This window comes from Ostrinia nubilalis, chromosome 20 (assembly GCF_963855985.1).
Source record: "Ostrinia nubilalis chromosome 20, ilOstNubi1.1, whole genome shotgun sequence".
NCBI lineage: Eukaryota > Metazoa > Arthropoda > Insecta > Lepidoptera > Crambidae > Ostrinia > Ostrinia nubilalis.
Genome location: NC_087107.1, coordinates 6492780 through 6505126, shown reverse-complemented (window position 1 = coordinate 6505126; position 12347 = coordinate 6492780). Strand labels below are relative to the sequence as shown.

The 12347-nt window shown below is 33.8% G+C and overlaps 1 protein-coding gene across 1 annotated transcript; it reads left to right on the top strand.

The window, feature by feature from the left end:
- The first annotated feature begins 1226 nt into the window (after nucleotides 1–1226).
- LOC135081873 (THAP domain-containing protein 5-like) lies at nucleotides 1227–11730 on the top strand. The gene is made up of 7 exons (XM_063976657.1): nucleotides 1227–1971; nucleotides 2206–2450; nucleotides 2673–2726; nucleotides 3136–3288; nucleotides 3760–3846; nucleotides 3965–4044; nucleotides 11674–11730. The coding sequence occupies exons 1-7, from the start codon at nucleotides 1871–1873 to the stop codon at nucleotides 11728–11730; spliced, it is 777 nt and encodes a 258-aa protein (XP_063832727.1). The 5' UTR covers nucleotides 1227–1870.
- The last annotated feature ends 617 nt before the right edge of the window (nucleotides 11731–12347 follow it).

Sequence of the window (12347 nt, the reverse complement as noted above, 5' to 3'; positions counted from 1 at the left end):
TTATGAAGTTCTAATGGCTCTAATTGAATGACTGAGAGGTTTGATGACTCTAATTAGGCTTTTATTGATGGTATACTTGGAATTGCTCTAGGGCCAATGAGGAAGTTGGAGACATGAAGCTACAGATAAAAATGGAGGCCACACTCCGAATACCTACTTGAAGCACAAACTAAGTATCACTATCTCGCTCTCTGTGGGCAGACTCGCTCTTTCTAAATAAACAAAAAATATAAAATTGCTCAAATTCAATGAAACCAATGTAAAATATTTATTTCTTGACATAGGTATCATTAAAAATGATAAGTGTAATTACTGGTAAAACGTTTTAGGAAGAAATTACTGTAAAAAATGTGAAAAATGTTTACAATGATCCAATGTCGGAAATCACGAAATAAACACTTACGCGTGGAATCTTATGTCACTTCCAGGACACCACGTACTACCGCAACCACGCACTACAAAATTTTGCACCAATTCTTGTGATAAAACAATGATTATTTCCTGTAAACAATCTCAAACGAAATTAACTGCTTAATAAACAAAATAGTAAACAACCGCCATGATGGGCCGGATTGGGCCGATGTTGCCACATGGTACCGATTACCCAGGAATTGGGATTGTAATTCCCTGATTCGCCAACACATTAAGCCTAAATGGCCGACAATTTTGTGATTTTTTATTTAACTAGGAAATCTTAGTTTCAAATATTAATTATTTATTTGTTTAACTTCTGATTTGGTTAGTGAATTGGCTATTTCGAAGAATTTACAAGGAGATTTAAATCAGAAGATAGCAATACATACTACAGTTCACACTAAAAAGAGAGGTAGGGCCGCAGAGAGCGAGATAGATATAAGTAGGTATTTGACTCAAGTTTTTGTTCCAACTCTGCCCTCCATTTTTATCTTTAGCTTCATGAGTACGTAATAGTAGTCTGTGGTGTGGCTTTTAGTACGAGAGCCCACGACCAAAACCATGTCTCATAGCAATACGGCAAAAACCCTATAAAATCGTTAGATTGTATGATTCTGAACCCGACTAGGTGTGTAGTAACGGGCGAAAGTGTAGCAACTGCGTGGGAGGCCATTTCTGCTGTGTCAAAAAAAAAAGACAGTCGGTATTATAGCAATACGTCTGATAGTGAAAATTTACATAGATTTTATAATTGTATTACGAAAAAGTTTGTTTTCAGACATTTTGCGCGTATAGTTCCAAAATACTGGACCAGTGGGTAGACACTTCTCATACAAAAACTAGTCTCTATATGTAGCAATTGATATACAACCTTATCCCTTAAGCAATAAAGTGCATTTTGGATTGATTTCAATATAGCAGGGGAACCCGCGGATCAATACCACCATACTAAAAATAATTGTTAGTGTCCTTAATGTTGGTAGTATTGTTAGTTTGACAAATGAAAAAAAATGTTTGTCAATTGAGTTTGAGTTTTTAACCGGCGAATTGATTCGTGTGAAGTTATTTTCTCAGATTTGGTGCAATATTACTGTAAATAAACTTTTCTGTCGTTTACGTTGAGTTGATTAAGTTCCTCCGTATCGGGCGTGATAAAGTTTGCTGTTCAGTGTTTTGTTTTTTGTGAGATAGAGACTCTTTTAAATAAGCTGTGTTTCAACTTCTACAGAAGTTTAAACTCTTATTTACTTTTCTGTTTAATGGGTATGTTATCTACTTACTTGAAATATTAGATCTATTACAAATCTATTTTTCATTAAAAACAACTCTATGTGATGAAAATGTAAATGTACTTTCAAAACTGGTAAATGCATGAACCAGGGCATTGACACTGGTTGGAGAGAAATTATAGGGTTTGTTTAATTAATACCTATTTCATTTTAGGCTTCTACTGATAATGGAGAGTAGAAACAACAAGAAGTGCGTTATTTGTAATAAGAGGCGAAGTCGTGGTGGATCACCCTTACTTTTGAGTAGGTTTCCTCTGGATTCTGACCGGTAAGTTTCTAATAACACTCATTTATTACAAGATAATTTTAATGATTGTGTAAACTTAAAGGCTGGGATTAATATTTTTAATCATACAGTAAATAACCATAACCAATTTTTAATTTCAGTATTTTGTTTCGTACTCTGTAAATGCATTGCATAACAATACTAAAAGAAATTAGTTGATGAATAAATTTCAGTTTGTTATTCTTTTTCTTTTCTAATAGGTATTTCTTATTTCAGTTGTCGAATGTGGGTTAAAAATGCTGGCATAGAAGACTTAGCATATGTACCTATTGAAAAGTTACACCAACTGAAGTTTGTTTGTGGTGGGCACTTCACTCCTGAATCCTTCAATGCCAAAGGAACTCGGCTGAAGAACTCAGCTATTCCAACACTAGAATTGAGCAATCCCATCTTGCCAGATGAAGTTTTGACAGAGTTTCCTCTTCATGTAAAAGACTCCAATAAAGAAAACCTCAAGACAGGTATGATGATGACTTCAATTATTTTTTTTTAATTTAATTTACTATCTATCAATTTTTTCTGAATTATTTAGATGTCTTAATTAATTTTCTTTGGTTTCCAAAACAAACCAACCGAATGCAATTTAACAAGGTTCTTTCTTTGTAACCACAAACATGTGTTGTATGCTTATCAATAAATAATATATAATTTCAATTATTAATTATATCTATACTTTGTTACAGTTCTTTATGATCATTCATATTGCATTCCAAAGAAGTCAAATCCAGTTGAACGAGGTATGTTTATCTAAAATTATACTAATAACATAAAAAGGAAATATTTAATTGTTTGTTTGTATTTGATCGGCTCCGTAACTCGAAGCCAAGATAGCCTAAAGTGCGGGTTAGAACCCCACAGCTTGAATATTGTAGTAAACCCACTCGTAACACAATTTAGCTTAGAATGTGTGTTGAGTTAGAGGGACTTTAGTAATTTGTGTAATACAAATTCTTCAAAAAAAGTACCGGACCAATTTGAAAAATTTTAGGCAATCTACATTAATTAGCCAGGTCAGCTAGTTTAATAATATTTATAAGCTAGTAATTTTTAATGTGAGCAAGACATGTACTAGACTGATTGTACCCTAAAGTTGGGTAAGAACATGACATTTTATTACCCAATTCACATTTCATTATCTGCTTTCAGTTCCCCTTACAACTACAACCAGACAACTAAATTCAACATGTTTGGGAGCTGTGGATATACCAGATTCTGGTATTTCTGCGAAAACAACTTTTGAACCTCTTCCTTCTACTTCCAATGCACCAGAACATATGACCTATAAACCCATTACTCATGGTAAGTGTACAAACTAATTATTTACCTTCTAAAATATGCCTTCCCTCAAACTAAAGAATGCCACCCTGGATGCGTTCTGCAGTCTGCAGTCAGGTCAAAATGAACTTATATGTACAACATTCTAGGTTTCTGTACATTTTATATTAATGCGATTTGACCGTGCGGATACGAACAAAGAACGCAAAGCACACGTGACTGATTGCCTTATCACGACCACTTACAGATTGTCTTGACATACCCGCAGACCGCATCCAGAATGCAGAACATTAAAACCTCTAAATGCCTTTAATTTAATATTATGTCATTGTTATTGAAGGTGGGCCCACGCTTCATATTTTATGAGAAGAGCTATCATTATCCTGTCTTTGCATTTTTTTAAAACTTGATAATGATTGATTGATTTGGAAATAATATGTTTCATAAAACAACAAAATAAATTTTAAACTAATTTGCATATTTATAATATTTCAGATGATAAAAACATTTGCCATCAAGATGCACAGGCAGAAATATTAGTCCACAGTTATAAAAGACCTAAGAAAAACATTGAAATGAAAGGTAAGATAAAACATACCTAATTTAAAAAACTAAGTAAAATTGCTGATTAATTAACCGATATTCAATTCAATTTGCTTTAATGTTGTTTTTTTTACTAATGGAAATGTTTTTATTACAGACACTTCATCAACATTTACAATTAAAGAGAAGAGGCTTTGGCGACAGTTACAAAATGCAAAAAAAACAATAAGGAATATAGCGAAGTCAAGAGTGAATTTAGACAAGTTACGGCCGAATACTGAAACACTACTCAAATCTGTCACTCAGCTGACGGGCTCCTAATTTTAAGTATCCTTCAATTTTAAATGGTATTCTCAAACGCTACTCAACGGATTTGAAGCCGTGATCAGCTAAGCAGCTCTCAAATGTTTACATAATGGCAACATTTACCAAAAAAAGTATGTTTTCATTTACACAAATGATAACTTTACGTCTTTTATCCATTACACGCAGCATCGTTTGGTTATGTATTGTCTTTTATGGAAATATACTCAATCAACTTAACATAGAACAGTTTATTTTTAGTTTCTATTATATATAAATCTCGTTTTATCATCTAAAAAAATTAATGCTTGCATTTTTATTTAATTAAAAAAGTAATTTTAAATGTGATACTTTTTATTGTTGAAATCTATTAAGTGGCGATCGTGGACCGAAACGTAACCACAATTGACATTTATCATTGTTGACTGACAGAGCATCAAATTGACAAATCAACAACTCTTGGAAATGCTGCTATGCGATGTCCCCTTAATCCTCAAAAATAGGCATGTTTATGTAAAGCGATTTCATAGCAGCTATTTTGGTTGTTACTTCGTGCACTATACGATGCACAGTTGGCTGTTAGATGTGGAAGATATCACCTAGTACACGTTCATAACTTCCCGTTGCGTAGAACAGTAGGGTTATAATAAGTATTTGGTCCACTGGTTGTATGGCATTTGGTGAGGGGTTTCAAAGAGCTTCCAAATTATGAATTCAGAAACAACACCGTTTCTTTAGAGACGCGGAACCTCGCTCGGAATTGCATGTCATTATAATAATATTTTTCAATAGCGTTCAGCCTTATTGCGTTCCTGCGATTAGATCTAGGTATTTCCTCGAGGCTCGAAAGAAATGATAACGATGACACACATTATTTACCACTATTTAGGTCGATTTAGGATTTAGGTATAAGAATAGGATTTAAGATACCGCGCAAGCACTCTCAAATTTAACAGCTGCTTAAGACGATTTGACAGTTGTTTGAGTAATGCTTAGCGTTGAATGGCGTTTCAGTATGCGAAAATTCATTTAAGTGGCGTTTGAGTGCAACTTAATTTGAGAGGTGCTTAAAAATTGAGAACTGCTCAGATATTGTTTTGAGTATGCGAAATGTAAGTTTAGGAGCTGCTTAACTATTTGAGAAGCCGTCAAATATTTAAATGGCGTTTCAGTATTCGGCCGTTAGATTCGGAAGTGCTGACATCGTTAGTAAAGGATGTAGTGCAGAATAACAAAAAAAAGTCACAAGGAAAAAGGTGCCAACAAAATATATGCTTTGGCTATATTTAAACGGTCCCCTAAAGCATACCGCTATATGCAAAAGCTGTTTACGCTACCAAGCACTAAAACGCTCCAAAGGATTTAAAAAAAATATACCAATGGAGCCTGGTATAAATAAAAATATAATTGATATGTTAGAGGCAAAAGCATCAAGTATGCCAAAGGAAAATAAATATTGCTCGTTAATATTTGACGAGATGGCGTTAAAGAAACGGATAATTTATAACGAAATTGCTGATAAAGTGGATGGCTACGTGGATTATGGAGAGGGCGAGAACATGGGACGAGAAAAGAAAATTGCAGACCATGCGTTAGTGTTTATGATACAGGGTGCTAAACATAATTACAAGCAATATATTGCGCACTATTTTGTGGAAGGCACAATATCAACAGCAAAACTGGCAAAAATTATATCGGACATCATCAAAAAATTAAAAGAAATCGGATTTATGGTTCTAACAACAGTTTGTGATCAGGGATCTACAAATATAGGAGCTCTTAACATGTTAAAAAGAAACTGTGGACAAGGCATAGATAGCAACTTTTTCTCTGTAAATAATGACAAAATTTTTATAATCTATGACATCCCTCACTTGTTCAAATTATTACGAAACAATTTCTTTAAAAGTGGAAATATGTCTTTCGATGGAAAAATTGCACAATGGAGGCATTTGGTAGTTGCAGAAGAACACAACAGAATTTTTTTAAATTTTAAAAAACTGAATAGTACCATTGTAAATCCAACATTCAAAACTAAGATGAGGGTGAAGTATGCTGCGCATGCTCTGAGTAATACCGTGGCAGCTATTTTAAAAATGATGGCATGGAAAGAAGTTTCTGATTGCAATGATACAGCATTTGTGATTGAACAGTTAGATAAACTATTTGATTGTACAAATGGTCCATCATCTTTAAATGACGTAAAGAAAGGGATCCGGGAAAATGTTTCCACATCAAGTAATCACATTGAGTCTTGGACCTTTTATACTGATAAGTTAAAAACCATAAAATTTATAACAGCAGAAAACACGATACTAAAAAATGTTAAATGCGTAAAGGGATATCAAATATCTATCAAATCCTTAAACGATATTTGGGAAAAGTTAAAGAATGAAGGGTTTAAATATATGAACCTTAGACAGTTTAACCAAGACTCTCTGGAAAACTTATTTGGAATCATTAGGCAACACAGTGTAACCAATAGAAATCCCACTATCACGCACTTTACTGCAGCGCTTAAAACAAGCATGGTTACTGGGCTGAAAGTGCCTCATAGCAGAAGTGCTAATTGTGAAGCAGACAACAATAAACATATGCTGGAATATTTTAAAAACTAATTTAAAAACAACAGAAATAAAAATTAATGTTCAAGATTCCACAGACACTGAATTTTATCCTGTGTTGTCTATCCCGGACCCTGAAAACTTAGAACAGCCCATTGAAAATTTGTGTAGCCTTGAAAACCAACCAGTAGTATATGTAAGCGGGTATTTAGCTGCCAAACTATTACAGAACAGTTCTTGTTTAATTTGTGAAGAGTGTTTGAGCGTGAAAACTCCTGTTGACAATGATTTGTATGCATATATATCTCTTCGCGAATGGTGGCATGATAAAAAAAGTCTCGTTTATCCAACAATTCAATTATGTACCACCGTAAATGAAGCTAAACAATTTTATCATGACCATATTGCCGACCAGATAATATATGGAAAATGTTGGAAAATTCATTTTCTTAACCCATTAACGCCCGCCGTACAATAAATAGTACACAACTTTAAGTTACGATAAATCTGGTTTAGTGGGTATTTTTACTTTGGAAATAATTCCAATGGGTAAACAAAGGTCTATGCATTATATCCTGAGATGAAACAGACCATGATTATACAATCTTAAGGGGGTATTTTGCGATTTCGTTTCAGTGATTTTTTCGTGTCTTCTAGAGGGTACTTGATAATTTTTTATGCAAGGTTTAAGTTACACAAAGTACCAAATAAGTTGTTTGTGTATTAGCTAACAACATATCCTAATAAAAAATACATAGAAAAGTTCATTTCATGGAAAGTTTTTCATGCTATAACTCCCAAAGTGATGCTGTACTAACTTTAGTACAATGGGCGCTTGACACGTTACGTAAAATAGTACAGTAACGACATTATTATTAGAGTGTTTACCTATTTCTTCATAGTTTTTATATGTAATCATTGTTTTCTTTTTCCAATGACATGGCTCTTTATTTATGGGATTACAGACAACAAAAAGAAACATTTTGTTTTCCCAATTATGACCTGTTTGTCGATCTAAAGAGACTTAGTTACATAGTTTTTGGAACCACACGTGAAAACAGAACCAAACGGTATCCTTTGATTACTTATAAAGATTTTCACAAAAAGCATAGAGACTTATTCGACAAGCCAAACATAATTTTATTAGTATTGATTGAAAGATAATAATGTGGGTACTATTGGAACAAATTTTGATGCTTTAGAACCATTGGGAAAGGTCATTATTGGGGTCTTTTGATAAAAAAAAGTAGAGTTAAGCACCGCAGGGTGTCCAGCTACAGTATAATAAGAAGATCAGTGGGTTAGATCAGATGGTTAGTCTATAGAACTTTACCAAATTGAGGTAAAAGGAAAAAAAGCGGTGGATGGGTCTTGTTCGCTTATGTGGTGGACATGATAATTTCAAATGCATGCAGACTGCACTGCATAGTAAACCCATATAGTCGCTTAGATCAGCTAGCATTCCACAAACATATAGTACGCACATATTTGACCTATAAAAGATAAATAAAAGTAGGTAGTCTTGCTCTAGTTGATGGAGAAAAAAATATGAAATAATGGTTATAATCAAAATAAACCAGCAAACAAGCTGATTTGACAGCTTAAAATTACTGTGTGTTTCAATAAAGTCAAAACAGCTTATAGCAAGTGCCTAAAAATACTGTGCCAGGATGGAGAAAGCTTTGCTCAATATGACTCATAAGCGCCCATTGTACAAAACTTAGTACACCCCTGAAAATCTAACTTCTGATTTTGTTTTTGGTTTTCTTTCTGTTTAGTATTATTTATGAAGTATTTTTATAAAGAAAATAAACATTGGCTATGTGAAATTGACCGTAGTTTTCATTTGGGCGTTAATGGGTTAATGTTGAGTACAAATTGTAATTTTAGTTGGTTTAAATGTCAACAACATAATAAAGAAATTTATGATAAGATGTTTAAAATATTAAGTTACCTTTTTCTAAGAAAAAGTTGTAAAATCATTAATGACAGCTTCATAAAAAGTGAAAACAATTTTGCTGACAAAAGTAAAAAAGCACAGCAACAAAGCATTGAAAAGTAATCTTAGGGCTGAGGTTCGATCAGCTGATAAGAAAATTAAAGATGTTTATAAATAAAAATCCTATTTTTTCTTAGAAAAAGTTGTGAAAATAAAAGTTTACAAAATTATCATTTCTGTACTTTGTTATAATTTTCAATAATTCCTCATGCCTACAACTGCTATGTCATGTTCAATACTTATTGTAATATACCTATTTTATTTCGAAATAAATAATTTACGTTACAAAACTTCGTTTTACTTACACATAGTATAAAATAAAAATAGTAATCATTAAAATATTGAAGGTTCCTATACTAGATATCGATATGCAATTACAACCCTAGCAAAGTATCGATAATCGATAAGTTATTACGAACGTCACTAATACTGTCAGAAAATAAGGCATTATGTTGGTAGCTCCGCCTGTAGTTTGTGCGGTTGGTAAAGATTTGCGGGTCGTTCTCTAAAATGCATATGTGTGCGTGAGCTCAAAAAATATCTATGGAGTGCCGTCTCTTACTCTTTTATGCTCTTTGTACTGGACTGTCCTGTCGATGACATTGACAGTGGGGCGCCACCTCAGATCATAGAAGGGAATAGATGTGAAACGGGGGCGTGGCGCGTGTCTCCGCGATATGCCCAGAAACGAACATCGCCCGCGACGCCAGGTTAGTCGCGATTCAGTCGTACTGAGGAAATGTTCTCCGATATTGTTGGATAATGCGTCGTAACGTGCAATAACATAAGTGAAACGAAGAACTACAGGAACAATGAAGTCATTTACCACATGTAAGTATTGCAAATCCATTGGTATTTTGCTTATAAATAAAAAAAACTAAACATTTTTACGAACGAATTCAGTGCCGTGACATTTACTGCGATATCGAAATTAGTGGTGATAAAAATTCAAACACGTTGTACATTGACGATTTAGTTAGCAACCACTTTATGTCATGCGTAACTACTGCGCAATGTATTTTATTTCTTCCGATATCCACTGACGCGTGAAAATACACAGTACGGCCGCATGTGCCGGTCGTAACATAGTGCAGGGCTCGTGTTCAAATACGGTTTCCTATTATCGATAAATATTATAGAAGTAAATTATTATTTTCTATTTTCTAATTTTGAATGAAAAAATCATGAGTTGCTTGCGATTTTTAAGTTTTTACAAAAACAATAACAATAGTAGAAGGGATTAGTAACTGTCAACTATGTAATTACTATAAGAGCTAGTTGAAAGCCTAATATAGGCATTATTTTTGATAAACATAGGCGGTACGAATTTCGCCATAATTAAAAAGTTAATGCGCGATAGTAGTTAATAATAATTACAGTGATCCTGTTATTATTATTAAAGTAAATAATAATATATTACCAATATTGTAAATACTGGTAAAAATCGCAAGTACCTACTTAACCCATGACTTTTCATACAAACTTTGTCAGTCTATAACTTCTATACTCCATCGATAACGACATTGAGCTTTGGTTGGGGTAAATTAATATAAGGTAACTTCATTTAGTCCCAATAATTGATTCTGAGTTTTTCGTCCATACAGAATGGAACTGACTCCTTTATGCAAAAATCGTTAAAGAACATAATAATAACGTATAATAATAAGTAAAAAGGTTTTCATACAAGCATTTTTTAAACCAATTTCGAGCCTTGCCCCCAGGATTTAAAGTATCGATATCTTATCGACTCCATTTTATCTTTCTTCTCTCTAATTGCTTTTTTCAAAGTGTGCGTCACGTCACGCGGCCATTGATTGGCCATAAGGCACGCCTTCTGGCCAATCACAGCACTTTTAAGCCGGTTGCACATGTTGTCGTAGACTCTCAGTCGCTTTGTTTTTACACAGTTGAATGTGTGTGTGGGAGCTGTGGTGGGGGAAATGTGGGGACACTGGTTCTCGTTGTAGTTACGCGCGACTTCATATCTATTCTCTTTCTATGATCTGAGGGCGCCACCGTCAATACCGGATCGCTGGTTCAGATTTTTGCCATGTTGGAAACCATATAGTTGAACGATGGTAGCGCCCCCCTGTCATTGAGTTTGGCGGGACAGTTCAGCGTGGGTCATCTATAGCATATAGCCTGAGCGCATTTTTGAAAATGTCAACAAATTTAGCCGACCTGTATCATAGCAATACGGAAAAATTTTTTTTTCAACTTTTCGTATTGCTGCCATGATTACCAAAAACCTGTTTTCAGACACTTTAAGTGTATCAAAAAGTTGTATGATAGAGAAGGTGCTACACTTAATTTGTCTGATATAAATTTTTTGCACATGTGGACAACTTATTTTATCATGTCCAACAATTTTCAGACATATTGCTATGATACCGATCGGTAAAATTTGTTAACATTTTCAAAACGGTCTCAAAATTTAATGCGTTCACATTTCCGTCTGAAAATTGTTTTGTTCGCATCAAATAACCAAAATTTACTAATAAAAAAGATTTTCAGACGTATTGCTATGAGACATTTTTTTTGTCTCATTTTTAATTTTTTTAAGTGATTTTACGGGTTTGCAACATTATTTTCAGACGTTAGTGGTGTAGCACCACTAACGTCTGAAAATAATGTTTCCGGTATCTCAGAACTATCATTCAACTACAGTCTGCAAATCAGACATATTGCTATGATGCAGTTCGGTAAAATTCTTTGACAATTTTGAAAATTCGGTCAGATCAAACGCTACGCGGAAAATGTCTGATATTGGTATTTTCGAGTTCAGGATAATCGTATCTATCGATTTGATGCGGTTTTGGCCGTATTGCTATGAGACAAAAATTTTGGTCGTGGGCTCTCGTACTATTTATTTCTCTTGGAGTATGAGTATTCTTTGCTTTAGTTACTCTAAAATGCTATGGTGTGGCGCTGGTGCTAGCTGAACCCGATACCGAGAGGAGCGTCACCTATCAGGTTTAATTGTGTTTTCAATCCATCTAGGAACCCATTGAAATATACTCTGTACAAAGTTTCAACCAAATCAGTCCAGCCGATTAGGAGATAAGTAACAAACACACGTACAGAATAATTAAATATATTATGATCTCTAAGTATAATACAGGTATAGGGTCATTCCATCGTTTCGGGTGTTACGTTCGTACACACATATTCAACAATTTCATGTATTTTGAAATAGTATTTTAATAATGTTAGTGCCTTAATCTGTCCGTTTTTAGTTGTTTTATCTAAATAATAAAGTTTGTACAGCTTAGAATGTAGGATATCGAAAATATGAATCGAAAAGTGTGCGTTTCGGGCGTTACGAGATTTTGCCTCTATGTTCTGACTGTTGCTGCATTTACTCGAAATTTAGCGAATTTTCTTAAGGAATCATACCTCAAACTTACAGGACTTCTAAAGTATGACATTTACAAACCATGTAACATACAATCACTGTTAAATAAAACGTTTTACTATTTTTTTATAAATTTTTTCTTTGTTTCGGGTGTTACAATGGTTCTGTTTCGGGTGTTACGAGTACGAAAATTCAACGCGTTTTATCGATAAAATCGGTGTTTTATTAGTCTCTAGGTACTACAAAATAAGGAGTACAACAAATAAACACAAATAGAGCGAATTCTGGTTTGAAATTACGAAGCAGCTTTTTTTAAAAA

Coding starts and splice junctions, on each gene's coding strand:
- LOC135081873 (XM_063976657.1), top strand. CDS start 1,871: ATGGAGAGTAGAAACAACAAGAAGTGCGTTATTTGTAATAAGAGGCGA. Junction 1,972..2,205: donor TTTCCTCTGGATTCTGACCG/GTAAGTTTCTAA, acceptor TTCTTATTTCAG/TTGTCGAATGTGGGTTAAAA. Junction 2,451..2,672: donor TAAAGAAAACCTCAAGACAG/GTATGATGATGA, acceptor ACTTTGTTACAG/TTCTTTATGATCATTCATAT.